This window comes from Anolis carolinensis, chromosome 3, assembly GCF_035594765.1.
Source record: "Anolis carolinensis isolate JA03-04 chromosome 3, rAnoCar3.1.pri, whole genome shotgun sequence".
Lineage (NCBI taxonomy): Eukaryota > Metazoa > Chordata > Lepidosauria > Squamata > Dactyloidae > Anolis > Anolis carolinensis.
The window spans coordinates 110265326-110277419 of NC_085843.1; the positions used below are offsets into that span (position 1 = coordinate 110265326).

The 12094-nt window shown below is 37.5% G+C and overlaps 1 protein-coding gene across 1 annotated transcript in view; it reads left to right on the forward strand.

The window, feature by feature from the left end:
• oca2 (OCA2 melanosomal transmembrane protein) overlaps window positions 1-11204 on the forward strand; it is a 279317-nt gene extending 268113 nt beyond the window's left edge. The window contains exon 24 of the mRNA XM_008107105.3: window positions 4893-11204. Within this exon, the coding sequence (XP_008105312.1) occupies window positions 4893-4977 (85 nt within the window). The 3' untranslated portion in view covers window positions 4978-11204. The remainder of the gene's footprint in view (window positions 1-4892) is intronic.
• Window positions 11205-12094: the final 890 nt, after the last annotated feature.

The following is a 12094-nucleotide window of genomic DNA, read 5'->3' on the forward strand; positions in this document are numbered from 1 at the left end:
ACATAGCCAGAGACACCATTGATTTCCAGTGTCCTTCTTGCTTACAAATATAGCAAGGGAATTTCTAGTTTTCAAAGTATCTTTGCACAACTTGCAAGGACATTGCAAATTTGATGAGGATAGCTCAAGAAATGAGCATGGGAGGGTCCTGTAAAAGTCCCCCTCCTTGGGTTCCTTTTTTTCTTAAGGCAATTTCGCATGCACGTCCGCCATTTTAGAAACATTTAGAATCATTACGAATTTTCGGAAATATCCGAAATTTTTGGGTGAAAAAATCGGAAATACTTTCTATATTGAAGCGCCAGTGCCCCCTACTTTAGAAACGAGAATTGAAACATTTTTTTCATCGATTGGAAATGCCTAATAGCCATCTAATTGGGACATAATTTTTTAATAGCCATCACTTTTTAGTACTTACATTATTTTTTTTTACCATTTAGTGAAAAGGCAGATCACATTATATTTCAGGAGCCAGGAAGTGATCTAGAACTGGGAATGGCATAGTGCTTTGATAGTAATGAATTGAAGTTTTAGTGCTTTGCACTTCAACATGTGGTCAAAGTCTTTAATTGAGAAATCTTAAACATCGTTTTGCTTGCATTGGATATTAATGTAATGATCTGATTGTTTCTATTTTCTCTTTGGTATAAGAATGTATATTAAGTATTTCCATTTTGTGGGTCACTGTTTCATTTTCCATATTTGTTGGCAGAGGTTTGTTTAAATTTGACTGGTTTCTGTCTCTATACCTTGAAACAGCTCTAATAGTATGTCATCTAGTAATGTTTTTCCTCTTAGGATTTTGAAAATTTCCACTTTACTTTCTAAAATTGTGAGTCATTGTCAAAAGTTTCTTTTTTGAAGGAATCTGTCATCTTTTAATCTCTTTTTTATTTTTCTTCACTGTATTGCTTCAATTGTCTTTTTATTTTACCCTGTTCATATAATCAGTTCTCCTGTTCATCATATAGCATTCCTATTTTCAGTCTAAATATAATATCTTTCATATCTTGTGGAAGAAGCTTCTTGTTCATCCTTTTTTTGTCTCATATTTGTTTGCACTGGCTGTTACAAATAGTTGCCTTTGGCTCTATTCACAAGCCATTGAACCATTGAACTCAAGATTTTGATTCAGTTTCTATCAGCATTCTGTTTTCCTCCTCTTTTGTCCTTAATGATTTGAGGACTTTCATCAGTCACTCAAATCATTTTTTTATTTATTTTCAGCTACGAATAATGTCTGTTTGCACTTTTCCCTGATAATGTCCCTGGTTTTGATCCAAAGCTTTTCCTTGTTTCAAGTCACTTAAAGCCCATCTGCATGAGTGAAATGAGGCGTGGTGGGGGTGAATGGACTTTGTGATATTCACATGACACATGGAGCAGTTTTGTCCTACTTGCCCCATGTTACCTAAAGTTGGGGAATGCCCTGAAGCTCTGGAGTTGCCTCACACTTTACGTATATGTAAACAGTTGGGTTGGTTCTGATTCAGTACCAACCACCACTGTTTACACGGCCATCCTGCATTCCTTGAGCTTGGGTGGCCCAGGGGGCCATCATTATCCTATCCTTATCATAATGATGATAATGGGGTGCATATTGCTTAGGGTTGTCATTTGTCACTATTGCTGATGCTGGCTGAAGCAGCAACATGACTCAGGAGATGGGGAAAGGAGGAGGGAGAAATCTGTTCTTTGCATAGTCTTTCACTGTAACAGGTTTTTCTCTTGCTCTTTAGGCTTTCCCTAATTTTTCATATTCATGGCGCATGTCACAATTTGATCCTGATTTTGTATTTATTTATTTATTTATTTAATTATTTCACATATTTGTATTCTGCCCTTCTCACCCTAAAAAGGGGACGCAGAATGACCTTACAGCAGACAGCAATTCGATGCCGATACATATAAATATAAAATAAACAGATACAATTAAAACCATACAATTAAACATTAATTAAAACATCAATTAAAATCATGCAATCCAGATTGTAGTCCAAGGTCTGTACAATTGTCGATTTAATTAATCCATTATCTTTATTGCACTGTTTATGGTTGAATACTTGGTCCCACAGCCATGTCTTAAGTTTTTTTCCTGAAAGACAGGAGGGAGGGGGCTCACCTGATTTCATTGGAAAGGGAGTTCCATAGACGAGGGGCCATCACTGAGAAGGCCATCTCTCATCCCTACCAATTGTGCCTGTGAAGGTGGTGGGACTGAAAGCAGGGTCGAGGTGGATCATAGTGGAAGGTATGTTTGGACAGGTAAGCTGGGTTAAAGCCAGCACTTTGAATTGTGTTTGGTAGCAGACTGGCATAGTTGGCATGTTCTTTATTTCTGTTGTGACTCAGCAGCAGTGCCAGAGTGAAGATGAGGAAGGGGATTTTGGGTTACAGATGCAGGAGTCAGAGGATGGGATGCAAGATGAATTCCAGGATGATGTCATGGGGATGGGGAATCATGGAGTTACACAGGCTGGTTCAGAAGTGCAAGAAGCGCAGCCTGTGGATGAACTCCTGAACCAGCCTGTGACAGATGAAAACCAGGGAGACATTCCCATGGGAAATAATGAGCTTGATTTGTCTCAGGCTCCTATTCAGGTGCAAGATAATGAACTGGTTGACCTTGACAGAGCTCCATTGCTCTCTCAGGCAGATCGTTTGCAATGCCTTGGCGTAGCCTGAGATTCGCTGGAAAACAGGAGACCTCTGAAGGGAAGAGAAATGCCTTTTTGGGTTGCTTTTAAAACTGTGTTGGGAGACAAATCTCTGTCAAAGCAAATTCTCGCTTAATCAGAGTGGATGGTTTATCTCTTCAACCTTTGGAAGTTCTCCTGCTCGTGAATCCTAGTAACCTGTGGACTATTGTATCTTTGGGAATAGACTCTTGTTTTTTGCCTATGGACCATTTGATTGGTTGACTCTACTTTAGAACTACTTTGGGAACTATATTTTTGCCTGCTTTGATAATATATATATATACAGCTTTTGCTCAATAAAACTACAAAAGACTATCTTCTGTGTGTGGCTTGGTGTCAATAGCAAGGTGAACTATTCTGAGGAACCACAATTTCCTCCTTGGATCTTTTTTTCTTCCTTCTCTGCTTCTCTTGTTGGATCATAAATATGGTTTATAATTATATTAATATGTTTCTTGTAAACTTTTATTAATATTGTTTGTTTAGAATTTGGAGTATATCTTATGAATGCTTTTGGTACATGCCATATCACTATTTTTGCCACAGTGTTTTTTCTTAAATTGTGATTTCCAGATTGAAATACTATATAATTACTTGAACAAAAATGTCATCTTCCTGCCTCCCTGGATTGTTCGCTCCGAGTGTTCAAATGTTCATATACAGGCAGCCCCCAAGTTATGAACAAGATAGGTTCTGTAGGTTTGTTCTTAAGTTGAATTTGTATGTAAGCTGGAACAGGTACGTTCCTGTGTAACCCCAGACATATCCGCGCCATTGTTTGGATAGCTTAGGAAAGGGTTAGCACCCCTGTAGTGTTTGTTTGTTTTTCTGTCTGTGCCACTGTCAGAAGATTTCACCTCACTTTCTGTCTCTCTCTTTTGAAAATTTGTCTTGTGGAAACAAGGATTGGTGATAAAATTTTAGTGGAGACACCTTTTCCCCATGATAACTCTTTCAGGAGTGAATTTCCCTTCATAGAGGTAGATTTTTTTCACTTCTTGTTGTCTCACCCCCATTTGTAACTAGTTTGTAAGTTAGATGTTTGTAAAGGAGAATGCCTTTATTTCATTTCTTGTAGTACAGATTTTAGTTTCCCCTCTGATACATCCTATATTTCACATTCCTATAAGATGTGTTGTGCAGCTTCAGTCTCGACTTTTGACTTGAGTCACGTTGCATCATTAGACACAGCACCATTCCCACTTGTCCTTTGCTCTGCCCCAGTTCCTGGTTGAGTGACTTCTGATCTGAAGCTTTCATCTTCTAGCACTATCTCTTGCTTTATTTTAGCTTGTTTTACCATAGGATTTTCAAGGTAAGAGACAGGTGATATCTCTTTTTAAAATGACATGTGCAGAGTAAAAGGCACACACTATTTGAGAAATAGAAATCTTTTGGTTTTCTTGCATGGTTCTTTAGATTCTGGTTATTGCTTCTCTTTTGAATAAAGCTAGATACTGAATTGATACACTCAGCATGGTAGATAGAATTGAGCTCTTGATGGTAGGTGACCCATTTGAACTTGGAGTATATTGTTGTAAGTCTTCTCTGCAGGGGATTGTATTTCCCCTTAAAGGGATACCTTCACATCTGTATCTTAGAAAACTTATTGTCTGCCTATCAAGTGATGTGTATTGGCTAGAACCTTAATTTTTATATCAATTGGTATACCCATTATCTTTTGCTAGGAAATGTGAAACTAGTTATTATGATGCATACAGTGATGATCTCTAGAAGACATTTTGAATTTATTATTGGATTATGTTTGTGCCAATAATTTAAACATCAATACTGTTTAAATTATTGGCACAAACATAATCCTATCATAAATCCCATTGAAACAAATGGTAAACTAGTTCGTTGAAGTTGAGTAGCAATTTATTCTGAATTCAGTTCAATTAAATGGGAAATATTCAGGATCAACATTTGCTAGATGCTATCCTCTTGTTCCTTTTTCTTTTGAATAGATGGATGGATGATGAACCTACACATGCCTTTCTACCTTTAACTCTGTAAAATAGTAATGTATTCATTATACATATATTTGCAACAATGCTAAGCATGCAAGGCATTCTGATTCAGCAATATTAAAAACGATGGTTTTAAAGTTCCTATTTGTGATGAGTAATTTGGAATGTCAGCAAGTGAATGATGTGCCCTTACTTATCGCTTCTCTCTTTTTTATTCTTTCAGGTTGGGTTTCCCTATGATGGTCATGACCTGTATCATTGGGATGTGCTATCTTCTTGTTGCTCATGTCGTATTGGGCTGGACCTAAGAATGTGTATATTGCTACTGGAGAACAAAATACATTTTCTGTCCCTTGTGGTCTCTATTATATTTTAAAATACTGTATAAAAACAAAAAGCAATCTGAGGGAAATAAATCCTTCACACCGTCACTCCTATTCATCTTTCTGTTATACACATGAGATTTCTTCTTTGCCTGTGGCCAAGATCCTACTCAGTAGCATAAAATTGTGCTGGGTTTCTTCTGAATAGTACTATTATGCAAAAGCCTTGTTAGGTACATACAGGGTTTTATTTAACAGCAGACTGTGTAGCAGCACTAGTAATAGCCCTTGTACAACATTTTAAACAACACAAAATGGTTGCATTTTGCTATAAGAAGCCATTTACAGGATTTTGGTCTTTTTATGTGGTTCCTGTTCATTTTTAGTTGAGAATGTCTATTTGTGTATTACCTTTACTTCCTGACATAAGCAGGGATCACTGTGGATGCAGCTTAATGACTGGCAGCTAAATCACTGGGACACATGAAGCACATAGTGCAAATGTTTGATGAATTGTACTATTTTAGATTGCAGGAAGAAAATTATCATTTGACTGCTAGTTTAGTTTAGTTTAAGCAAAAAAGTAGATCAGAATTCATCCCTTTGATGTATTATGTTTTGTGTATGCAACAATCTAAACTGGCATAGCTGAGCAATAGCTATGCCATGTGAGTTTTTGGATAATGTGCCAAAGACCTATATGTCCATGTATTTCTTTTTCCAGCCTGGATGACTGAACATTGAGATTTCCACTGATCTTGATAAGTTATTAGTTAGGACAGAGCCAATTTTATTGCAGGTGTACGTTTTGGTTCAAAACTAGTGATTTTGGTGAGGTTGTTGATCATTCCTGTAGGTCATAAGCTGTATTCCTCTTTTGTGGATGGACTACTGGCTTTCATTAACTCTTTCAGCCTTCCATGACATCCCTGACAATCCGAGATCACATGCTGATGACATCACATTACTAAGTAATTCATATTTGGAAACCCATATTGTGATTTATACCTTAATTAAGTTGACTAAAAGGCACAGAAATACCAAGTTTTTTTATTTACCTAAGAAATGTGTTGCTATAATAATGGAGTTTGCAATTTGAACTGTTTGTCAGTAGATTTCTAGACATTATCAACCAATAATGAAGCCCATTAAGAGTGAGGGAAATGTTTTCTGAAGAGGTTATGTGAACCATCTATTATTCCTCTAACAAAATGCATACTTTGACACCACCCTCTTAAACTGAGATTCCCAAAAGAGAGCATTCTTTCAATTCTGACAAAGATTTTTGTAAAAAAAATGTCCATTTTGTTCTCAATTGTTGTGAATGTTTATATACAAATTAATTGAGAGATTAATATAACAAATGCCAAATCCCCCCCCCCCCCAAAAAAAAACCATATATTGATACAGTCTGCATAAACCTGCAGGTTAAAAATTTGCTTTCTATGGAACATATTAAGTAGTTTCTCACTAGGGCTTCCTTTGTATACTTAGCAATTTATATTAAAGCACCTGATATTCACCCTCTACTTGCAGTAGTGGATAGACAAACTTTGCTTAATGAAAGATACATCATTGCCTTTTTAAAAAAACAAACCAGTTCAAAGGAAGGTTTGAAATAGAAACAATTATCTATTTTAATTTGGCTCTTAGGATTCTACAGAAAAATATTTCCATGGGAAATGCAAATGATTTTTCCACACTTAGATAAGTTTAGATAAATAAAATGGGGGATGCTTTGGATAATTAGTTTCTTGAATAAATACCAGAGCTATTTGCTTAACTCAACATGGAGAATACAGTGATTTCAATATTTTTGTCAATCAAGGACACACAGACAAAGGTACTTACTTTTACTATTGTTCATCAGGAAGATGTGCTTTTACATGGGAAATGGGGTTGCAAATATAGTGTGTGTGAGTGTGAGAGAGATTGCCGACCTCATCAAATGTGCGGCCAGAATCGCCACGGATTGTGGCAATTCTGGCAGTGCCCGTGTGGGCATGTGGGGAACCTGTCACCCCACGCCCCACATCGCCCGACTCATCTGAGTCCCCATGCCAGAGGGGGAAGTGTCTGCCACCTGGCTTCTCCCCATTGAGCCAAGGAAATGTTGGTTCGCCTTCCCTTTTATGACGTAACCCTGCTGGAAGTTGCAGTGCATTGTGGGATGGGAGCCAGTGGGCTCCATTGTAAAAGCATAGATAAACTGGCTCATGCTGCCAAATTTTCCCTGTCTGAGGAGGTCATGAGAGGGAGAGACAGCAAGCACTATAAGGAGAGTGAGTGCATCTGCCAATAAGGTTGTGTTCTTGCAAGTACTTTCTGGAATTCAGGAAGTGCTAAAATTTCTTTTACCATGATGCAAGCAACCAGTTGGTGCTCTTGTAGCTTGCCTCTTCTGCAAAAGCAAAAGCAAAACAGTGCTTGTCCTCTTGTGCAAGCACATTGTACCATTTTAATCCCCGTTCAGAGGGTCTTTATAACTATTAGATAGGAGAAAGTAAGAAGCTAATCTGTAACTTGCACCATGAGATGAAAACAAAATGTCTACATTGAAGACCAAGAAAGAGTAATCCCAGCATTAATAAGCAAGATACTATCTCCAGAAAGAATTTAAAATACATGTGCCCACTGGTATCTTTTACTATAATTTTAAGTACTTTTTTATTCAAAAGAAAATAAAAAAGCAAAATTTTATAATACATAATGCTAAAATGTTTTTGTTCTAATAGCTATTTGTAGTAGCTATGTTATAGCTACTACAAATTCTAGAAACTACAAACCTAAATCAAAGCACAAACACACAAGCCAAACAAACATCTACATAGACAGTGTTCCCTCACTTATTGCTGGGGTTAGATTCCAGGACCACCCGCAATAAGTGAAAATCCGCAAAGTAGGGACACTATATTTATTTTAATATTTATACATTATTTTAGTAGTTATACACTATGTCGAGTCTTTATCAACCAATCGTGTGTTGATAAATCGCCTCCTTCTTCTCCTGTTGCCGCTTGGGCTCCGTTTCTCTCCCTTTGGCTTCTTCTTCCTCCCTTCCTTAGGCTGTAAATTGTAATTTGTTATGATTTATAATAGTCTTTTAGAGTTGATTGAAAATCTGAGAAACAACGAATCCGCGAAAAGTGAACCGCGAAGTAGTGAGGGAACACTGTACGCACAAACTACACTAACGAACAGATTAGGAATCTCTTCACATGGCCCTTTTGGGCAATTGCCAGTGAAAGGGAAGGCACGTGGGTTGGCTTGTGGCACCTTGTGTGTCCTCCCTCCTTATCCCATCACATGGTGGGGGCAGATGGTAATATGTGTTGCCCCGCAGCCCTTTACCCCATAATATGGGGAAAAGGGGAAGAAAGTGCAGGTAGCTCCATCGGAGCTACCCAAAGTACACTTTCCTACCCGTAGTGGTGGAGGAAGCACCTTTTGGTGCTTCCACCCCACTTTGGGAGGAATGTGGGCGGGACCTCCATGTGTCCTGTGATGGTGCATGGCAGGCCACATCCTTGCATTGACACAACGAGGCAAAATGGGGCAAAAATGCCCCGTGTGAAGAGGTGGAAGGAGAGAATTCTACGAATCTCACACTCACTATCTGATGTTTTTTGTGCCTTGTTTTTCTACTCCCTAATATATATACTATATAATATACTTTTGGTAACATTCTTCTAATTCATAAATCCTACAGTTGTGAAAAGGTCATAACAAGTACCATTTTTTTCTTGAAAGTCCTTCATCAGCTTAGTTTATCAATCTCAGCTAATTCTCAGATCTTTGTCAGCCATTCTTCTAATGTTGGAGAACATGCTGGTTCCTTCCATCTCTGAGCACAAATGATTCCTACTGCAGTTGTCATTTACTGTAATGATTTTTCCAAATTTTCTTTAGCATTCACAATAGCAAAACATTTGGTCATATTTGAATTTAACCTTAAAAATTTAATTCAGTATCATATGTATTTGAATTCAGAAGTTCTAGGCCTTTCTGCAAGACTACTATATCTGATAAAATGTCCCAACATTTTGCTCATATTTCCAACATTTGCTAGTCCTGCCTTTGCACACTTTAGTGTTTTTTTCTGATGTCAAACAACACCTGTACATCATCTTATAGAAGTTATAGATCAATACTCAAAGTAAATTTCAAACTCTTTGTTCACACCTTTTACCATTGTTCAAACTGAATTTGTGTACCTTTATTTTGAGTCTGTTCAATCATGCAGTCCTTCATTCATTTTTTCTCCATTTCATATTTTATTAGCAGTTTATACATTTTATCATTGAAAGGATTATCCCCTGAATACAATACGTTTTTGAACTCTGGTTTAACTATTTCAAATCCAAAGCAGATTTTAATGGATAAAATCTGTTTTGGATTTGAAATAGTTAAACCAGAGTTCAAAAACTTACTGTATTCAGGGTGTGAAGTCTTGGCTCTGCCTTTCCTCTCCTTTGCTTCAGTTCTCTCTGTTTAGGTTTCCCAATAGTGTAGATGCCTCCATTAGTATTAGTTTTTGGGTGGAGCTTAAAAAAACCCCCCTAGAAGCCAGCCTTAGTTGGTTTAGTCCATTTGCATGCACAGAGCTTTCTTGCTAGGTCCTCTTTTCTTTCTGCAATAGAGCTACCGAGTTTAGAGGCCTGGATATTGTCTGGAAATCCTAGGCCCTAGCAATCCAAACAGTCATCCTTAGTATTAAACTCCTCATATACAGTAGAGTCTCACTTATCAAAGCTAAACCGGCAGAAGCTTGGATAAGCGAATAACTTGGATTATAAGGAGGGATTAAGGAAAAGCCTACTAAATGTCACATTTCGTTATGATTTTACAAATTAAGCACCAAAACATCATGTTTTGCAACAAATCTACAGAAAAAGCAGTTCAATACACAGTAAAGTTATGTAGCAATTACTGTATTTATTAATTTAGCACCAAAACATCGCAATGCTTCTGGAACATGGCCTGACAGTCTGGAAAACTGACAACAACCCTGTGATCTGGGCCATGAAAGCCTTCGACAACACAGGAGGAGCTATCCAGCAAGTGGGTGAGCGAGAAGGACTTTTGGAGCCCTCCTCGCTCACCAACCCGCCCATGCCTCGGCTCCCTCGCCATGCTGGGGCTGGCAGCACTGGCGGCCAGCATGGCGGAGGAGCGAGAGAGCGAGCCCACCCTCCATCCCTCGCTCACTCACTCACCCGGCTAGGTTCTGGCAGCACTGGGAACTGGCGGGGTCAGTGGGGGGGGGGGGAAGGAATTTGGCTCGAATTGCCCAGATGCTCGAACAAGCGGGGCTAGATTTAGCGGGGTTTTACTGTACTATCATTCCCAGTGACAACAGAAGCTTGTGGTCAGCTCAAGTTTCACAAAATAGAAGACCAAGTCCGTCATTTTACATCAGAGGCAAAAGACTTTCAAGGATTCCAGAGAGATGACTGTGACCAGCAAAATCTTCTTTTGTAATGTATTGTTTTAAGCTATCTTTCAATAGCCCTGGGTGGAGTTAACCCTTTATTCATCTTGTTTTCAGTAAACTTGTTTTGGTTAATTTTTATCTTGCTTAAGTGACTCTGTATGTTAAGGGTCTTGATCTTAATAGAAAGTATACAGATAGCCCCCAAGCAAAGCCAGACACTATAGTTTTCCCAAAGGCTCGGGCATGCCATCACATCAATCTTAAATTGCTAGCAAACCATTGTATTCCATAATCCTCCATCATTAACTACTCTTTCATCTTAAATTAATATTAGTCATTATCTAGCAGTAACAAGTCTTCATAAATCACCCATTTTCCTTTAAAAGAAATTTCTCTTCTGAACATAAGGTCTATTCTTACATTTATTGCAAACTCTTAGTAGTAATCTCCTTAGGACGTTGTTTTTAAAATTTGAATCTGCTTTTATTTTGTCATGCTAAAGAGAGCCATGTACCTCAAATTTCAGACCAGCATATGTTAGTTGCAATAATCTTTTGTTTTTCAATGTTGACCAATTTTTCAACCATGCCAAATAAGCATAATAATACATTTTTAGATTAGAGAGATCTATACCCCCTCTTTTCATATGATCTTGCAGTGTCTTGAATCTGAGTCTAGGTCTCTTTCCTCACCAGATAAAAGTTGCAAAACATTTTTTGTCATTGTTTAAATGATATCATTTGTAATGACTGAAATAAAAATAAAATATTTGATAACACATTCATCTTAAGTGTTGGTTTTAGATCATATTTCACCTTAATTATTTTAAAAGTTAGATTTTTGGTAGAGAAATTTATTCCCAAATATTTGACCTTATGAACAGCCTGGTATCTTTTACTATAAGGTTGTGCCAAATACCTTAGTAGCTGTTAGAACAGGTCAGGCAATTTAGTTTTAGTCATATAAAGACCCATACAAATTTGAGGTCATGTGATTGATTTCGTAAGAAAAATGATTAAGAGTGGATCAAAACCATTCTGTATTAAATTTTTCTATTTTGGATGTAAATTTTTCCTCATTCTTGGACTGACTGAAAACATGATTTACCCTTGTAACTGATCTGACCAAATATTTTACTGGGAGCGACAATATTAATTATTCTTAAAATGTGAAATATTCTTCTATTTCTTGGTAATTGCACAGAATAAATATATGGAACTGAATGGTGATGAAATCAGTGCTACTTTATATTATCCACCTCAGATAATAGGCAACGCACACCCAAAAGCATCATGTGCATGTCACTCCTCTTTCTCCAAGGCCAGCACTCCTTCAAACATAATTATTTTTCTTCAAAACAAGGATAATTGCATTATTGGAAGCTTTTGTACTTTATTTTTGTATTATCTTTGCCTTTGTCTTCATTTTTGGTAGCTTCACTCCCAAAAAATGGTCAACTGAAAACAGATGATTTTGTTGTGCACTCTGCAGTTGGGGCCATATCACACCATACAATTAATAGTGTTACAACTCTAATTGCCATGACCCCTATCACTTATTCCTGAATATCAGTGTTGCCTACCCTCCTTGTTCTCTCTATGAAACTCAGATCAGTCAGGTATGGGAATGCTGCTGCTCATGTCAGGAGTTATATGAAGCAAATATGAG